The following is a 20,220-nucleotide window of genomic DNA, read 5'->3' as shown; positions in this document are numbered from 1 at the left end:
GGCAGATGACTTGGATGCAGTGAATGTTGCAGCAGAGGATAGTGACAGTGACAGACATGATGTTTTATGCTCTTCTGCTGTAATTGCACATACTTTGGTTATTGATGGCCATGACATGCACACCTGGCTCTTGGATTCAGGTGCTTCTTTTCATGTTACTCCTCATAGGGAGTGGTTTACTTCCTACACAGGTACTCATGGAGTTGTTCATCTTGGGAACAACTATGCATGTCAGATTGCAGGGATTTCCAGTATACAGATAGTATTCCCTGATGGACGCATATTTATGCTTGATGGTGTGCCGCAAATTAAGAAAAATCTGATTAGCACTGGCTTGTTGGATGACAGTGGTTACCACACCACATTTGGGGATTCCAAATGGGTGATTACTGATGGCCAGGTTGTAGTGGCTGAGGGTTATAAGGGTGATACCTTGTACCCTCTTTATGTTTCCAGTGTGGGTAATCATGTTGTTGCCATAACCGAGCTGCCAAAGGTTTCATTGTGGCATAGCCGGTTGGGACACATGTCTGTTAAAGGAATGCAAGAACTGTCACGTTTGGGTTATCTGCCGTCTCTTTCTTTTTCAGATTTGCCTACTTGTGATCATTGCATATTTGGCAAGCATTCTGTGACTCCTCATAAGAGGAGAACTCCCCAGAATAGAGCACCGCTTGATCTAGTGCACACTGATTTGTGTGAGATGCCACAGTTATCACTAGGGGGTGCAAAGTATTTCATTACTTTTATTGATGATGCCACACGCAAAGTGTGGGTCTATTTCTTGAAGCATAAGAGCGATGCCTTAGATGCTTTCAAGAAGTTTGTCGCTCAGGTTGAGAATCGGACAGGTCGTAGGCTGAAATGCCTCAGATCCGATAATGGGGGTGAGTATGTGTCACATGCTTTTGTACAGTTTTGTGAAGCTAAGGGCATTAAACAGGAACTCACAGCCCCTCATAATGCATCTCAAAATGGTGTAAGTGAGCGGATGAATCGAACTATTCAGGAGAAGGTTCGATGTATGTTGTCTTATGCTGCATTACCCCATGGCTTTTGGGCAGAAGCCGTGCAAACAGCAGTTCACATTATTAACAGGTCGCCAAACAAGGCTTTGGAGTTGAAAGTGCCAGAGGAGGTGTGGTCTGGAAAGCCACCTTCATATAAGCACTTACGTGTGTTTGGCTGCGAGTGCTTTGCTTATATACGCAAAGAACTGCGCACCAAACTGGAGCCAAAGTCTTTCAGATGCATCTTCATGGGTTATGGTGACGAAGGTGAAATGGGGTACAGGTTATGGGATCCCGTTAAACGGAAGATTATATGCAGCAATGATGTCATCTTTAAAGAGGATAGTGTACACAAGGAACCCGTGCAACCTGTGGAATACAGGAGGGTTATTTATGATGATGTTGGACAGCAAAGAATGCCCATTTATCTGCTGCAGAAGGCTGCTGCAGATAACCCTGTTCAAGAGGGTATACAGGCTGAAAATCAGCCAGATAATTTTGCCAATGATGCACCACTGGATATGCCAGCAGATGGGGCTGTAGAACAGCCAGATATGGTGGTACAGCCACCCGTCATGCATGACGAACAGGCTGGACAGCAGCCTAATCCGGAACATTTTGTTAGGAGGAGCACCCGTGTACAACGGCCTCCTGCCAGGTTTGTTCCAGGAGCCAATAATGTGGCTGATTTTATCATGCTGACAGATTGTGGTGAGCCTTCCAGCTTCAAGGAAGCTATGGGAAGAACAGAGAAAAGGAAGTGGGACTCCCTACTTCAAAATGATACATGGGACTTGGTGCAGCTACCTGCAGGCAGAAAGGTTTTGCCATGCAAGTGGGTTTACAAAGTCAAAGTGGATTCAAATGCTTTACCGAGGTATAAGGCCAGATTGGTTGCCAAGGGATTTAAGCAGGAGAAGGGCATTGACTTTGATGAGATCTTTTCCCCTGTAGTCAAGATGACTACTTTGAGAGCAGTGTTAGCTCTTGTTGCTCATGAGGACATGGATTTATGTCAGATGGATGTGAAGACTGCTTTTCTTCACGGAGATCTCCATGATGAGATCTATATGAGTCAGCCAGAGGGATATGCTGTTAAAGGGAAAGAGCAGCTTGTGTGTAAGCTCAAGAGGAGCTTGTATGGACTCAAGCAGGCGCCAAGAGAACAGGCGCCAAGAGAATGGTACAAGAAGTTTGATGCCTTCATGCAGTCCCAAGGGTATCATAGGTGTGAGACCGATCATTGCTTGTACACCAAACGGGCAAAGGATGGCAGTTTGATGCTACTCATTCTATATGTGGATGACATGCTAATTGCCAGTAAATCTCAGCATGAGATTAGTACTTTGAAGAAACAACTGCATAAGTCTTTTGACATGAAAGACTTGGGTGATGCAAACCATATTCTTGGCATGCGGATTACTCGTGACAGGTCCAAGGGACTTTTGTTTCTGTCACAGAAGGAGTACATTGACAAAGTACTGCAGAGGTTTAAAATGGAGGGGGGGAAGTCTATTAGTACCCCGTTGCCTCCACATTTAAAACTCAGCAGTAAGGACAGCCCCAGATCAGATGATGATAAGGCTAAGCTTGCAAGGAAGCAATATGGCTTACTCGGCTGGTGGGAGATTTGGGCATTACAGGAGATATGCCAGTTTTGCATTGTGATAGTCAGAGTGCTATCATGTTGGCAAAGAATCCGGTCTTTCATCAAAAGACCAAGCACATAGATGTGAAATATCATTTCATCAGGGAGGTACTGGAAGACAAGCGACTTGAGCTTGTGAAAGTGCATACTGATGATAATCCTGCAGATTTGCTCACTAAGAGCTTGCCTACAGAGCGGTTTGCACATTGCCGCCACATCATGGGATTAGGATGAGACCATTCTTATTTTATGGTCTTGTATACAGTAACTGTATATTGCTGTAATTTTTATTCTTTTCTCCCCTTTAGGCACATTGGCCTTTAGGTGGGAGGTTGTTGGGGTAAAGGCACATTGCCACCCCTTTATTAAAGATATGACACCTATGACTGTCTTAAGATAGTCATAGGGTAAAAACCTAATCCTAATAAAACTTAAGAGTTTGTGGTGTGGCTCATCACTTCACACCCGCATCTTGAGTGTCACTCCTCTCTCTCTCTCTCTCCCCGTTGTTCTTCTCCCTCTTTCCTTCCCCTTCAAAAAGGAACCATCCGGGCGCTGGATCATAACGTGATCCATCTTGAGGTTAGGATCCTTGCAAAGGACCCTAACTCTAGGAACCCCATCAGCCTTGGTTGCCCCTGCTGCAGTCAATGGCAACCCAGGGAGGGGTGGGATCTCAGCAACTGCGCCAAAATGCTCCCCAATAACAGAAAGAAGTCGATGGTAAACCTGGGGAAGCCCGGGGAACCTGATGAAGAGCGAGAAGATTTTCTTATCTGCCTCTACTGGGTCGAAACCAATATGAAATGCTTCAAAGAAGATCTTCCTGTGTCCCAGGTGTAAAAACTCAGCCTTGAGCACAGTGCTCGCAGCCTCTGGAGTGTCAAAAACAACCTGGAAAAAACCTCGTCCCAGAAGACGGACATCTAACAATCGTGGAGTGAGGTCTGGGGGGAGAGCCGCAAGCATCCAATCTCTGGCTTGGGATCTGGAGGGGTGAGACCCGAAGATGCGTGCTAGCAACGTGGTAGAGCATTCAATCTCTACATCCTTCTTGAGCTGCTGCAACTCGTCTTTAGAAAAAGTGATAGTTTTCACGGCCGGTGGAGGTGGAGTAGGATTGGCTGACGGAGTATCCATCGCCAATCGGGGTGAGGAGGCCGACTCTAACAAATTAAAGGCTCCTTCCATTCCAAAAAAGCTGCGGGAGAAAAGGGGGCAGAAGAAGGGGAAAGGAGGCAAGGAGGAAGCAGGGGGGAAGGGGAGGGATGGAGGAGAGGGGCTGAGAGGGGAAAGGGGCAAGCTGAGAGGGAGGGAGGGGGCGCTGGAGGGGAGGGCTGAGAGGGAGAGGAGAAGAAGGAGAGGGAGAGGGAGAGGAAGAAGAGGGAGGGACAGGGAGGGGGCGAGGCAGGCTGGGAGGGGGAGGAGAGGGAGCGGGGAGAGAAGGGAAGGGGAGGAGAGGGGGGGGGGGGAGGGGGCGGAGAAGCAGGGAGGGGGCGGGGGGGCAGGGGAGCAGGCTGAGAGGTAGGGAGAGGGCTGAAGGGCAGAGAGGGGGCGGGGGAGCAGGCAGGGAGGGGGCGGAACAGCAGGGGGGAGGCGAGGGGCAAGCAGGGAGAGGGGGCGGAACAGGGGGAGGGGGCGGAAAGGCAGGGGGAGGGGGCGGAACAGCAGGGAGGGGACGAGGGACAGGCAGAGGGAGGGGGCGGAGCAGCAGCAGGGGGAGGGGGCGGAGCAGCAAGGAGGGGGCGAGGGACAGGCTGAGGGGAGAGAGGGAGGGACGGGCTGAGGGAGGGGGTGCAGCAGGGGAGCGGGGAGGAGCAGCAGCCAGTTCAGATTTTGTTTTTTGTTCACCAGGCAGGTAATTTGTCCATGTGGAATCCCAATCTCTCAAACCACCTGCATGTGTGAAAAAATTTTGAATTATGTGATTCCTAAAAATGACTCGAGCCTATATATTTTGACCCCTCCCACCTTTTGTTCCCTTGTCGCTGGGGGGTTTTAACTCGAAAAATGGAAACCTCCCTATTGTGTTGGGTAGAAGTGCATGTAGCGGCTCCTTGGCATGGCATAATGATAATGAATTTCAATGTGTTTCACATGAGCATAAAAACAGATACCGTGCCATTGCAATGGCACTCTGGCTGTCAGTGAGAATTGGAGTAGGCTCCTCTAATGATGCATGAAGATCACCTAGCAAACACCTTTGCCAAATACACACGACTATGGTCGTGAACGCTGTCATGTACTCAGCCTCACATGAAGAGCTAGCCACTGGAGATTGTTTCTTGCTTAACCAAGGAATGCATGATTGTCCAAGAAAGAAACCGTTACCACTAGTGGATTGCCGAGTATCAATATCACCAGCCCAATGTGAATCAGTGTAAGCATGTAAGTGAAAGTCATCCCCCTAGGAAAGAGTAAAGCAGGAGACTGGGAGCATTGCAAATATCGAAACACACACTCGACAGCCTACTAATGTGAAATCTTTGGGTTGTGCATAAATCTGCTCAACTTGGACACTGCATATTGAATATTAGGACATGTGTTGCATAAATAAATAAGGCATTCCACAGCCTGGCTGTAAATAGAGGTATCAAAAGGTTCACTGGCATTATGAATGGGCAGCTCAAGCCCAGGGTCCATTTCTTATTCTCTTTTGCAAGCCGCTTCGGGTATTCGCTGGTGTGATGACTAGGCTTTTTGCAGTAATAGCACGTGCTTTTCTTGAAAGGCTTTGAGGCATCCTTTTTATCTTTCCCACTTGCATGTGCATGTCAAGAACCACTGCTAGAGGCATGACTTGGCTGAACTTTCATTTTCCGTTATCCTTTTCCAGAAATGTTGCCCACTACGAGAACGTGAAGCCATATTCTTTCGCGTGTGCTCCTCTTGCAACAAGAGTGGTACCAACTCTTAAAAAGTGAGGCGATTCTGATTCCCTCGCATTGAAAGATTGAGAGATGTATGAAAAGAAAGATAAGACTCGGTAAGGAGTTCAAAACAATGGTAACAAGCTGTGAGTCTGGAATGATCTCATAAATGTTCAAGAGTTACTCTCGCGAACCTTGAATCTTGGTGACATGTTCCTGCGTTGAGTCACCCTCATCCATGTGCACGCTATCAAGTTCTCTATGCAAATATGAGACTCTCGCCTCATTACGAGCTTAGTAGATATCTTTCATAATATCCAAGGCATCTTTAACAGTTTGATGGGTGCTGATATGAGGGGCAATAAACCTCTTGATATTCAGTGAAATCAAAGACAAGGTTTGAGAATTACGTGTATCCCACCTCCTTTGCTCAGGAGTAATACCCGCAGGTGCTTGCCCAACAACTTGTTGTCATTATTACCCATGACCTGCACCACCACCATGACTTCCCTTTCCTGTGGAGGAGTACCTGGCGCTATAGGACCGGGACATGCCTCATCACTTGTAACATAACCCCAGATGCCCTTGGCAACCAAGAGATTGCGAATCAAAAAACTCCAAAGAGGATAGTTGGTGGCATCCAACTGATTCTCCTGGGCAAGCAGCTGAAAGACATCATTCGGATTTTGTTATGCCATTTGAGCAAATGAAAAGAGGCGAATAAATCTCAACAAAGTTCATGTGCTGTGAACACCCGGCTCAGGTAACATATATCACTACCAAAGCCTATACTAGGCTGGAGGATGCCCATCAAATATACCAGAAATATATCGTCCTAGGATATATGCTGCAATATCAGAATTCTCTCAAAACTAGCCAAAGCTTGGCTCAACCAGCATAAACCCTACTGAATGCTTGCTTGTACCTACAAAGGCAAACCCCAGTGGCACGAGGGCCAACAAACGCAAGCAATGGAGAGGGAAAAGAACTCCCAATGCAAGCAGTACCATCGAAAAGGAATAAGGATTGACTGCAGTTTATCTGCAATATCATGCGAGCATTGGGGCAAGGTCCAATCCCTTTTCCACCAAGCCAAGATACATGTCGGAACATGTAGAGGTGCAATTGGAGTCTTCAAGGCAGTACTTGCACGTTTATTCTTTGCTACTAGCCGCTTTGTACCTGGCATGTGAAGATGGTGTGGTCCGTGGAGGGCCCAACAAGTTGGCATGGTCAAAGAGGGCTGGCACAAATAGAGCTGTCAAATCTAGCTCGAGATTCAAGATTGGAAAGGCTGATTGGACAGGTTGAGAGTGGGCGGATGGAGAAGCTGAGAAAGTGGAGAGGGAGCTGATAGAGAGGTTGAGCGACTGGAGAGGTTAAGTGAATGGAGAGGGAGCAAATAGAGAGGCTGAGCTGAGTGAAGCTTGAGGCATCATACAATGGCTCACTTGTCTGCAGATTTTCCCTCTGGACAGGAAGTTCTCCTTGCTGTTAGTATGCCGTAGACTTCAATTACCCCTCCTTGTGTTGAAATCAACCCCTTAGGCTCGAAACTGGTGGGGTAGATCTGCTGAGGTATAGCCGCGACCCCACATGTTTCTCGTGGATGTCCTCTTCAAACTAATCTTAACTTTGAAACCATGTGGGAAAATTCATTGTGGACCGATTGCCACTCGTGCAGCAACATCAGCCAACCAGCCACATGGACTGCCGACCAGTCCATATTATCAGCTGCTGTAGAGGTGCCACATCAGCATGTATGGCAGCACCAACATCACCTGTACGTCTGCCATGTCAGCAACTTATCTAAATTGATTCTTTTTTACAAAAAAATTGCAAACTAAGTTTGTGCGATGTGATGCATGTGGTGACTTTTTGCCTTTGTGCTTCTGGGATCACTGGGTGCAAATCTATGCACAAAATGGAACAAGGTTGACAGTCTCTACTTGTTTTATACTTGGGTGTAAGAAAGTTGGGCTCACCTGAGCTTGTTGCATCCTTGTCATCTATGGCAGCTGGTATCCCTGTCTAGTTGAGTTTGGTTCTGCTATTTCAGGAGTAGCAATATGCTTCACTACTGGCACTTTCTTGGACCTCTTTTTGTGAAAGAATTTTCATTACTTCTAGAAGTACTGGGATCCATTCTTTCAATTTCTGTCTCGGAGAGACCAAAAGACTTGAATGGAGAAACAATGCATGCAATTGCTCACGTCTTAAAAATTATGGTCCTTATTTCTTGCAAGTGTTCCAAAAGCCTTGTAGAAAAAATTGAGGTGGCTTAGATTAGGTTTAAATCCCTGAATATAGTTGTTTTTGCTAATTATTTATAAGATATAATTTTTATGTGCAATATTCTATATTTTAATTGGTTTGAGAATTAATTCAGATTTGACATGCTAATGTCTGGTTTACAATGCAGGCAGCAGTCCGTCCTCCCACGTTTGTATTTTTTGTCAATGAAGCGAAGCTGTTTACAGAAATCTACCATCGTTACATGGAGAAGCAACTTCGTGCCAATGTAGGTTATCATGGCACGCCCATACGCTTACTTTGGCGTAGCAAGAAAAAACCAGACCAGGATAAGGTACCAAAGGTGGAACAGGAAGCACCACTTGAAGCACCTGCTATGTCTGCCAGGTGATGTCAAAGTATATGTTACCAGAATTTGTAAAATCAAAATAGCTAGTGCCTCGTTGTCTAGCTGTGAGGAACCTTGCAGAAACACACGGAGTTTAATGTCAGACTCCTGTGAATGCCCATGTATAATAAGAAAAAGCTACCTCTATTATGTCATTCTTTCCTTATTTGTTTTTTCCTGCTGGTGATTGAGTGGGTTTGGAGCTTCCTATCATGATATCAAATGTGATAAGAAACTGCTGTGCTGTTGGTACCTTATGGAGGGCGAATTGGAGGCTTTCCTTTCATGATATCTTGTCATATGGAAACTTTGCTACCTATCTAGGTTTACAGACTTGCAGTCCAAATTGTGTTCTACAATGCTTGTGGGCCGCGTGTGTGCTAGTTGAGCCTGAATTGTACATTCTTATAACTTGTTTCAAAAGAACCTATCAGCTATTACAAAGAAAAGATGCTCTCCCAGAAAACATTTCCGCTCTCTCAGTCGGTAGTTCTACTGTACGTTTAAAGCCATTTTTGTTGGTCGAGTGTGGCTGCTAGGATTCTTACTAATTTGATCTAACATTTGGCTGTGCACCAGTTGCTATAATGGCAACTACGTGCATTCGTTTTTGGTGCTCTCCCATTGAGTTGGCCGTTCCCTTCCTAAATTGAGATTGATTTTGCAAGGTCACATAGTCAACCGATTCTTGCAAAAATAAAATTTGAAACCAAGGCAATCAGCGCAATACTTCTGCTCACATATAGGTTAGTTTCTATTTGATAAATGCCATTTCAAGTAATTGAGATAAGAAGGAATATTAACAGTTTGGATTGATTCAAAGGTAGGAATCCTCCTAAAGATATACTAAAAGAACCATCTAACATGAATCTTGTATCAGAGCTGGCGTCCATCTTGGCTACTGATGTATGAATCTTAGCAAAATCCAGTACGTACTGTTGTGCAAAACGTTTTGCAACAAGCTTTTAATGCTCCCACCTGGATTGTGCTTTATTTTGTCAACCCACTTATTCGTCAATTGCATCCTCAAAAGTATATAGTCTCTTCTGTTGTCATAGTGGTAATCATGAGGACATAATTGGTGCTTTGAACTCGGAAGAGCATATGTCAACCTGAATGGTGGTCTTTGTTCTTGTGTAGACTATCTGGGTTGTTGCTCTTTTGGGGGAGGTGTTGGCGATACTCGTCAACTTTCTCTAGATGTGCTGGTGTGGTTTTCTCTTAGGTATTTGATTGAATTAGGTCTTGGAAGATCTGCTTCGAGCATGATATGGAGAAGTACATACCAATGATGGAATTTACCTATTAAAGTACTAAGCATATGATTATTGTCTTCAGTCCATTTGTGCTTATGTATGGATATAAACCCAAGAAGCGTATGCTATGCGTTAAAAAATGCAGAGATGTTCAGTCTATGGCCTGTATCCAATAAAAGCGTCATAAGGTGTCATATGTTGAATGGGTTCCATCGAGAGTAAGTAAGAAATCGACATTGTTGATTACTTTTATCCAATATGTATTTTGGAAGACGTTTCTTTACAGTGCATCTCTATCTTGAATCGATAAGATTTAGGAGCTGCTTAAGTAAATGTTGGTGTTAATTGCTTATGCCTGATACCTATATGAAAGATGCTTCTCAGTGACCATTGCTCTAGCATTGCTTGCTAAAGTCCTAGTCTTCGTTTCAGCTATGCTAGTTTGTTGAAGAGCCTCTGCACATGTGAACTGATTTCAAATCCTTGCAGATAGTTCATAATGCAGAAGAGAGATGTTTACCTCCGAGAGTTGAGGACTTTGATCTTTTGCCCTGTTTGATTCTCTACCATGACTTTGAAGTCTTGAACCTTAGTTGGAACTTTAGCTTTCTTTTTTAGGAACAAATCCAACAATATCTAGTGTAGAAAGTTAGGTAGTTTATTGAACCATTTATGCTTTGGATTTTTGAGTAACCTCAAACATGTGGATGAATCAATTCAAGAGTCTCTCTTGCCCTAAAAGTGCTTTCGAGTGTTTGTTGAAATAGCATACGTCACAAGCTTTTTCAAGAAATGTAGTTTTAGAATGATGATTAAAATATTTTGATTTCTCAATTGTATTTAATATTTAAAATTGACATGTCCATATTTTTGCCGTATTAGTAGACATGCTAATTTCACCTTGTAATGTTTTTGTCCAAGTTGCGACCTGTTGGTATTGCGATAATTCTTTCTATCTTAAATGGTGCATTGCCCTATCAATTAGATTTAGATGCTCATTTGGGAGAGACTTAAATGAAATCGTTTAGACTTCACAAGCAGTTGTAGCTTGAATGAAGAGATTTGGACTACTTTTTGATTAGCCTTCTCCTTTAGTGCTAGCCTTCGTCATGGTTGAGTTTGCCCTTCATCTCTGGAGTGCCGATAGAAACTCAGTACGAAGACTTTGTATAAATGGATGCTCAAATATGTGTGGGTGTGTGGATTTATATGTGTGAGCATATTTTTATACTATGCTCTACACCCACTGTTGGGTGCTGATGACGTTAGTGGGGATGTCATAGTAGCCAGTCCTTACTATGCGTGATGGAGTTCATGGTTTTCAATCTTATAGTGACTATCATGAGATTGAAACTACACTATGTATTGTTTTTAGAGGATGAGTTTGTGAATGTTCCTGGATTCATCTAGGTACATGTCCATATCTCGTGTCATACTGCAAAAGATGGAATAGGTGGTACTCAATACTCATGCTAGCATTATGAATAAACACTCTTCTTTAGTTGCTTTTCCAATGAGCTGACCTCCTTTGGATTTATCTCATATTGTAACAACCATCTTATCAAAGATGGCTTAATGATTATGTTTTGTGATTTGTCCAATTGATAAGACTCTTGTTTAGTATAATTGATAATTATGTTCCGCCATTTGTCCAATTGACAAGATATTCTTGTTGAGTTTAGCAATAGCAGAGTACACAAGTGACAAATCGTTCTTTCCAGTGAAGTTATCCATAGCGACTAGACCTTCTTGAATAGGATTGAGTGTCTTATCCACAGTGTAGATAACATTCTTAGATCCTTCTCATGATTTGATCTCTGTAACCATTCTTGGTGACCTATCATATGAGATGATGCACCACTACCAATGTACCATGTATCCTGATTTGCATCTATTGCATTGTTAATATGATAATTGTACTTTGGCTATGGAATCACGGTCAGTTTGCAAATGCCCAAATTTCATTCATACTATTAGTTTGCATGCTCTCAATGACAAAATACTTGTGTCAGATTGATTAGCATAATCACTACGACTTTGTTCACGATGTTGATTTCATCTTCCACAAAAATTTCCTTATTGTTGTTGGGTTAACCTCCTTGGTCATATTGCTTCTTTTGTAGGAGCCTCTCTCATAATGTCCAAGCTTATGATAGTAGATGATAAGTGTATGTTTGACATGTTGTTAGATGAATTGCCTCTTCCTTGAAAATTTTCTCTATTTGAAGAGTTATCTCTATTTTGATTGCCATGATTCGTATTCTAAGGTTGACTTGGATCTTGATGATAATTTTTAGTTCTTTAAGATAATGATCTTCTATCTCTCTATGAGGCTATACATACTTTCTCATTTGCTTGACATTTCCTTGATCAAATGGCTTGTGTCTTGGATTTCTCACTAAGTAAATTGATTATATCCTTCATGTGATTGAACTTTACAAAACTTCAAATGATGGAACTTACTTTTGTATGGAAATACTTTGAACTAGATTTTATCTCCTTCACGAAGGCCATTAAGGATGACTTGGGCTATGTCTATTGACTTCATAGTTCTCTCCGGTGGCTAATTTTTTTAATCCTTGACTCTAAGTAAATAGGCATAACTAGATTCATTGCGGTCTAAAGATTTTGATTAATTTTTTTTTGAGTGTCAAAAACTTGGTTCTTGGATTCATGCTTAACATATGAAGCATCTGCATCTGATCTCTTAAGGCCAATGAGGCTCGAGTCATCATAAACTGGTACATGACCTATGATAAGAAATGGTTGAAGAAGGTTCTCTTTCCACTCACGGATCTCGTTTGGAGTCATGATTGGTGTATCATCAACTACGTGATGTGAAGAGCTCCATGCTGGAGGTGGTCTGGTGCTCTGTGAAAGAGGCTTACCTGTGTATCGGCGAAAACAGTGTGTGAGAGTTGCTACTGTAGGGCTTATGCTTTAAGGTCAATACCGAGTCATGTGAGAACTACTGTGTGCAAAGGATCAAGCCTGTAATTGAGTGATGACAACTGAGTGTCAAGCGTAGCCAAAAGGCTATACAAGGCTGATGTGTATGTGCGGGAACCAATGCCAAAAATAGTCAACAATGCGTGACTTTACATGGGTGGCATGTGTGTGCAAGATGTGCAACAATCCTAAATCCAAGAGGAAAATCACTACCAACTGTCACACTGAGTGATGACTTGCTTGGATGCCAAGAGTCCTAAACTAGTGTCAGATGTGTGAATGAACCAATGGGAATGACGTTGGTGGGAACTAATTAGGTAATGTGGCAATGGTTGACTTGGCTTGGTGGAGTTGGATCTCCTCTAAGGCAGTGCTAGTCTACAGCTAGACTACGCATCGAAGCGTCAAATGTAGCAAATGAATTTTATCTTGATTCATTTTAAGTGTTGGGTATGCTGCAAAGGATGAGGAGGTCATTTCGATGATGATGATTTGATGATTCTGGGTTGTGTAAATGTTAAAGATGGAAGATCTAAGGTGCTCAGCACATAAAGCGCGAGTTGGCGAGCAATTTGCTTTTTAGAGTGTTGCGAAATTTCTTCTGGATCAAAAGATACGGTCCTCGGAAAGGATAGCTGGATTTTGATCACAAGAGAAGGTTAAAATGATGAGGTCTCATTGTGGTGATGTGGCACTGTGGGTCACATGTTGATGAAGGACTGTGCCTATAGGGAGACTATGTCTAGAGAGCATTGTGCCTCATGAAAGCAGCCAAGTGTGGCTATGAAGGGGTAAGTGTGCTTCGTTAGCACTCTGCCACGTGACAATGCTGATTGGGCAGCTGATGTGGTAGTGGTCATGGTGACATGGATGATGACATTAGTGATGACATGGTAGCTGGGTTGGTTGTTGATGTGATAGCTGAGTTGTCATGATGATATGAGGTGGCCATCGCTGAGGTGGTTGCCAATGTGGCAAAGGGCGATGACATGGCAATGGCACCTTCATGTTTTGACATGGCAGTAAGGCCCTATTGTTGATGTGGCAGGTGATTGGTTGATGACGTGATAGGTATGGCGAGTCAGCCTATGTGGCAGTTGATGTGGATATGGGGATCAACCGATGATGTGGTACTGGGATCGACTTGTTGACGTGGGAATTGACCAGCTGGCCAACTTATCTGCCACAAGTCGCAAATCTAGAATCTTGGAGATTTTGAGAGAATCTCACCAAGATTTCGTTGATGATTGTCTCCTTCGTCATTGGTGGATATTCATTGTTGTGCATCGTTTGTGGAGGCTGTAGTGAGGTCGCCCTTGCTCAAGGAGTTTGGTGTTCGTGTCGTTGCCCGCTTTAACACGGCTTTGATTGGGTGGATTGATTCGTTGTGGAGCCGTCAGAGTAGCCGCTATGCTATAGTCTCTGTTGGGGAGGCGAGCGAGTAGTTGCTGGCTTCGTTGAATGGAGGCTTGCTGTCATTGTGGCTGTGTGGGCGTTGCCGGGTGGAGCTCCTTGTCTAGCATGAGAGCTGTGTGGAGCTGGGCCGTTGTAGAGTCGAGTTGCATTGTAGAAGGAAGCCCTTCGTGGCCTGAGTGCTTTGGTGATAGCGAGTCACAGTGGAGGCTCTCGAGTAGCAGCCTCTGAGTGGAAGAAGGATTTGTGCCAAAGCCTCTGAAATAGCACCCACTGTGGGAGCCTTGCTGAGCTTCAAGTCACGTAGTGGTGTAGCTATAAGGCTGACTGCATTGGAGTGATGAGTTGAAGTGCTATTGTAAGGGAGCCGCCTTGACATGGGCGTTGGAAGATATTTAGCCCTGTTGACACTGCTTGTCGTATGGGCTGGCTTTGGAAGCGCTGAAGCTATGTGCTTGTCGGAAGCTAGCATTGATGGGAGTCCATTGTGGAGATGGAGCTCATAGAACTTGTCGAGAGTGCTGAAGCGTTGTTTGTGTCGCGCCTATAGCTTGCTATAGATGTAGAGTCTTCTCTCATTGTAGATGCAGAAGAGAACCCGAACCTCTCACAAAGAACTCCTAATAATGAGCTTTACAAAAGAGCCTTAGAGAAGAGAAATCTCACTCAAGAACTTCGAAATGGATCTCATAAGAGAACTCAAAACACTGGAAGATGATGAAGAAGATGCCTCAAATGGAGGGCTTATTGCCTTAAGGGATCAAGGGCTTGCATGACTTGACGGAACAAGGTCTTCCACTCTCTCTAATAGAAATGTCCATTGCAAGGAGGGCTTGACACTCATGAAGGGAGTGGGAGAACCTGGTGCTTTGATACCATGATAGAGGAAGTGTGAGAGGGAGAGAGAGAGGAGTGCACACGATATAGCTACATGTACACTAAGTTGTATTGAACATAACATGAAGATACAGATGTCAAGCCCTTAGGGTTAGGGTTAGGATTTGCCGCTATGCCCTATGTAGATGGTGCAATTTTACACCATCCTCAACATGATCTGCATACAATATGTCCAAGTACCATAGATGGAATCGTCTATTTTAGAAGATGCCTTAAGGTTGAGGTTGCTAGATGTAGACACTATGCGAGGGTACTCAAAATACTTGTGAAAATGCTCTTTGTAAACTAGAAACTAATGAAAACACTCCCTCTATAAACTACAAACTGCTGGTCAAGATAGAAATTGCAAACCAATCCAAAATTGTTACAAGAATCCCTGTGGAAAAAGATGCTAGGATAGCCCAAAAGGATTTTCACGGCTGAAAATGTATACAACATGCTTGAAAAATAGCTAGTAAGGCTTTATTATGAAGGCATTTTTAGTGCAAGATGAACAATTTGCAATCTTTATATTGGTACTATGATAAAATTTGTTTGTCATGAAGTTTGGTATCCTATAGGTCCTCAGTTTTATGATGTATGATGAGTATTAAACTTCATGTGGGAGAAAGGATTGATACTGATAGGAACTAATCGGGCGATTTCGGGCAAGGGCTTACTTGGATTTGTTGATATGCTAATCTATTTTAATATTCACTATAGCAATAAAAAGTAGCAAATCATTTATTTTCTTAATTCTTTTTAAAGTGTTTGGGTCAAATGCATTGATGAAGAGGTTTTAAAACACTAACGAGAGAACGAAATGGATATGATCTAGGAGTTCAAAACAATAGGGTGCAGAGTGCTGAAAATAACATGTATCTTTTAAAGTGTTTGGGTTAGATACAATGGTGAAGAGGCTTTAAAACACTAACATGTGGAGGAAATGGATCTGATGTAGGAGTTCAAAACAATAGGGTGCAAAGTGTCGAAACTCGTGTGTGATGTGACAAGCACATATAGCTCAAGAAAGTGATTGTTTTTCCTTATTGAACCACCTGAAAGTTTCTCTTGGATGAAAAGTTATGGAATTTTGAGTTTTATGCCAACCTTTGATCAAAAGGGGTTCCAAAAGGATGATGTGGCAATTCAAGGGCACATGCAAAGTGTGTGTCTATGAAGTATTGTGCTAGTGGAGCACAATTGTGACATGGTAGTATTGTGTCACACGCAGATGAAAAACCTATGCTTAGCATGTTGTGTTTATGGAGAAGAAAGTTGTTGTGGGAGGGAGAGGTTGCAAGGGTGGTGGTAGAATGCGAGCTGAATGAAAAAGGTTGTAGCTACTATAGCTTCACTTTTGTGTTGTGCTTTGTGCTTTCTTGTTTATAGTTGTAGCTTATTGGATGCGTCCGTAATATTGCTTCTTGCCGTGTTGTAGTCATCATTGTAAGTTTTGTTGAGGATGGCTCTATGGGTTGTGCTTATGTTTCTTTGTTGCTTGGTTGGGCACTTTTTGTTTTGGTCAATCTTATGTCACTAGCATTTTTTATAGATGTTACTATAGCTTTGGTCATGGTAGATTTCCTTTTATGGTGGTAGCTATGTTACTTAGCTTTTGGTTTTGTGTCACAATTTAGTCAAACATGATGTAGGAATCGCATGCTTTTGCTTGTTCACAATAGGCTACTTTGTTGCTTGCTTCTCTTTTCGTGCCTTATTGAAGTTTAGATGGTGGTGTTATTGCTGCTAGGATAGTTATCTACTTTGTTTTATAGTTAGGGACTATTTGTATAGATGCTTGATATTGTAGACTACCTTGCTTCAAGTAAGTCGAAACATCGAGCCACTGCGTTGAGTGAGCCTAGAGTTCGAGCGATGCTTGTCAGGAACTTTGTTTGAACCTACAGTAGCAATATTTTTTTACTAAAAATAAAATTCTTGGCAACATACAAAGAGAAAACCTATAATTCGATAAATAATAAATCCATGCAAGTTAGTAGTCATTCAATGGATATACAAAAGGGGAAATGTTGCAATCTTTACACCTCAAGGCAGTCACTCAAAATTATGTAAGGTAGCATGTGAGTTGAAGGGGTTCTTTTATTTTGTGGAGTTTCATACAAACAACAATAGTCCCACCCATGATATAGAAGCTCCTCCTAGCAAAACCCATCACAAATAGCTATTTTCAGCTCATTGATTTTTATGCTACCCATATGATTTGATCCATTTTGTACATGAAATGATCATATGAATAAAATGTTTAAACTATGGAATAATAAATTATTTATCACCTTATGACCATGGTGCTAACTAAATATAGATCACCTTCATATGTACATGACCATGTATACACCTCTAGGATGGAGGGAGGAAACCAAGGACCCAAACTCTATATGAGAAAAATCCATGCTCATAAGAAAATATAGAGTTTGATAAGGTCTAGCTCTAATGAAACAAATATAAGTACAAACTTTCTAAAGCTCTAGAATCTTGATACTTTAGCATGATGAATGGATTCATTCATATCTTTCCTATCATAGTGACTACAAACATGACCATTTATGGAGTCCGATTGACCAAGTTATGGCCCAAATAAAACTGGCAGGAGGAGCCTCCCAAGAGTCCGCGATATTGCAGCCTCCTGGGAGGCTTCTCATCCCATTATTTTTTCCCTTGAAAATGGAAATTGCACAATAAAAACACATACTTTGTCCCCTTTCTTCCACCTCTCCTTCTTCCTTGACCCTTGCAAAAACATAGCCAAACATTTTTAGAAATTGTTGTTTGTACATAAGACAATGGATTACTCACAATATCATGGGTGGGACAACAATCGTAAAAGTAAGAAATGCATGATAATTTTTGAACATAAATCATCCTCCAATCATCACACTAGAATGTCAAAATTTATGAGTCTTTGCTCGAACCGCCGCCTCACTCGAACACAGTTGCTCGAATTCTGGTAATCCTCCCTATCTTGTATGCTTGCTTGTGGTGTTGCTCATTGTAGTTACTAACCTATTATATGTCTAGCTACTAATCTTTTCCTATATGATTGCTTGTAATTGTAGTAAGTCATATAGTTGCAGGTGGGAGATAGAACTAGGCAGAGGAAGAAGGAGAAGTCAGAAAACACCCTTAAATGTATCTAAAAAACTACTCAAAAAACTCATAAAAAACCTTCACCAATCACTTAGAGTCTCGCTAAGACTTGCAAGGAAGTGCCAAAAACACATAACTTGAGCTCTTGATCTTACATTTGGAAACTTTCTAAAGAAAATTAAAGATTCAAAGGAAGATCTACAATCTGCACAATGACAATGCCTTAGCAAAAGGCATGGACATGCTTTATTACCATGATGAAATATGAAGAGGGAGAGGAGAAGAGTGATGATGAGGAAAGAGGGCGCAACTAGAGAGCACACCACAAGTGACTAACTATACACTAGATTGATTGTAAAGAAACATACATACAAACCCATTACGGGTGGAGTTTTCAAACCTTTTTTCTTTTTAGCACTCTTATGGGTTCGTGCTTACTCACAATATATAACATGATGTTGAGATCAATCCTCAACAACGTGTTGATAACGAACTTGTCACAACTAGGGCCCAGCTTCATCCCTGGGTTAGCGTGCCTAGATTTTAGTGTTAATTGAATCATGGGGTTCAACCTTGCCCAAACTCTACTTCCATTATCATCTCCCCCTCCCCCCCTGTGGGGTTTAAAGGCCAATACCTTAACCCCGGTTATGTACAATACTCACACACACACACACACACACACACACACACACACACACACACACACACACACACACACACACACATATATATGAATTACATAGAAGATTAGGGTCCTGCACCCACCAAAACTTATGTGGATCTCTCTTCTAGCTCTCCCTCTCTCTCACCTTCTTCCATTCCGCTTCCGTTGTTGAGATCTCTCAACTAGTATCAGAGCGCAAGTGTTCTAGCTGAGCCGGAGTGTGAGCCTGGAGCTCGAAGTCTATTGCTACAGCTTTGTGGGAGGAAGGAGAAGCTCCGTTGGGTGACTCTACCTGTATGTTGGTGTGTAGAGTTCTTTGAGTGGTTTTGGAGCAAAAAAAGACGTTTTTTAATGATTCCCCTGTTCCTTTCGACTATTGAGAGTTCGGAATGACTTGTGATGTTGAGTTTTTTCCTAGATGGATTTCTAAAGTTTCTAGAGTAAAATTTTTAAAAGGATTCTCAAATTATCTCTTGAATTTATTTCATGGGTAGGGGACCTTAGATGTGACATGGAAAGTTGAGTGGTGAAAGTAAAATTTCTAAAAGGCTTCTCAAATTATCTCTTCAATTTATTTGAAAAATCCATTCCTCATGGGTAGGGGATCTTAGATGTGACATTACAAGTTGAGTGTTAAAAGCTAACACTGTTTTTGAAGCTTCTAAAGGAATTTGTTTGTGTAAACTTTTATAGAAATCTTTTCTTGAAGGGTAGGGGTCATGACACACATTTTAATATGCCTCCACACATGTACCAATGACATGCACACAATTAGAAAACCAAACGTGCACGTTTTTAGTTTTTAATTGTAGGAACTCTTGCGCAAGCACTCTCTTTTGCAAACTAAAGCATGCTTTGAGGCCTATTTTTCCAAGCGATTATGTCTAATGCAGAAAAGTAACAATTCAAATGTTGATCATCATTTTTTAATGGCTTTACACACACACACACACATACACACACACACACACACACACAAACAAATAGCTATGGCTATTGTTATGGATAAATTTGACCAAAGTAAAAAGGCATAAATATGAGTGTGTGCTTGTATGTGTGGCAATAGTATAATAAAATATGGAGTGCATAGGGCCCAGGGTTGAGGTGGCAGGGCATGACCATGTGCCACCCTTCCATGTAAGAGGATCCATAAGGTGTGTTGTACATAATCCATGGTAGTAATATTATAAAATGTAAGGTGGCATGGCTCCTCCATGTGCCACCCCTCCACCTAGGCTGCATTTAGTGAGATATGACCCAAAGTCCATGGGAGAAGTAATATAAAATAGCTGGAGATGGATATTATATTGGATTATTCCTTCCATGTAGGATAGGCCCATGTGGGGGAGGTGTAGATAGTCCAAGAGTGCAAGTTAAATAATGGGGAAAGTAGGATGAGGTGGCAAGATTCCTTGTGCCAACCCTCCACTTGTCCTCCTAGATGTTTGAACGTATTATAAAATTGGAAAGAGACCAAGGGAGTATCATAGACTTGGGATATGGGAGTTGATATACGTGGAAAAATGTGGCCAAGCGTTATCGCACACAATTGAGAGTGCGCAACCGCCTAGCCCACATGGGAGACCCTTCCACCCACACCATGCATGTGGGAGGATGCATTTATTGGGAGAGACCCTCTCTCTTGGCTATAAAAGGAGGGAGCTATTCATTGAAGAGACACACTCATTCTTGTAAAGCCACCTAGCTAGTACTTTGATTTTTCCCTTTCCTTCATTTTAAATAAAGCATGGTCCTCTTTCCTTGATGTCTCCATCTTTACAT

At 42.5% G+C, this 20,220-nt stretch overlaps 1 protein-coding gene across 1 annotated transcript in view; it reads left to right on the top strand.

The window, feature by feature from the left end:
* The window catches only part of EMB2738 (GTP-binding family protein), a 149,412-nt gene extending 141,000 nt beyond the window's left edge, over positions 1-8,412 (top strand). Inside the window, exon 10 of the mRNA XM_087370197.1 lies at positions 7,951-8,412. Coding sequence (XP_087226323.1) covers positions 7,951-8,172 — 222 coding nt within the window. The 3' untranslated portion in view covers positions 8,173-8,412. The remainder of the gene's footprint in view (positions 1-7,950) is intronic.
* Positions 8,413-20,220: the final 11,808 nt, after the last annotated feature.

The sequence above is a fragment of the Dipteris shenzhenensis genome, chromosome 31 (genome assembly GCF_047967505.1).
Source record: "Dipteris shenzhenensis isolate YYH24624 ecotype China chromosome 31, Dip_SZ_1.0, whole genome shotgun sequence".
NCBI lineage: Eukaryota > Viridiplantae > Streptophyta > Polypodiopsida > Gleicheniales > Dipteridaceae > Dipteris > Dipteris shenzhenensis.
This window is presented reverse-complemented; position numbering and strand designations above follow the sequence as displayed.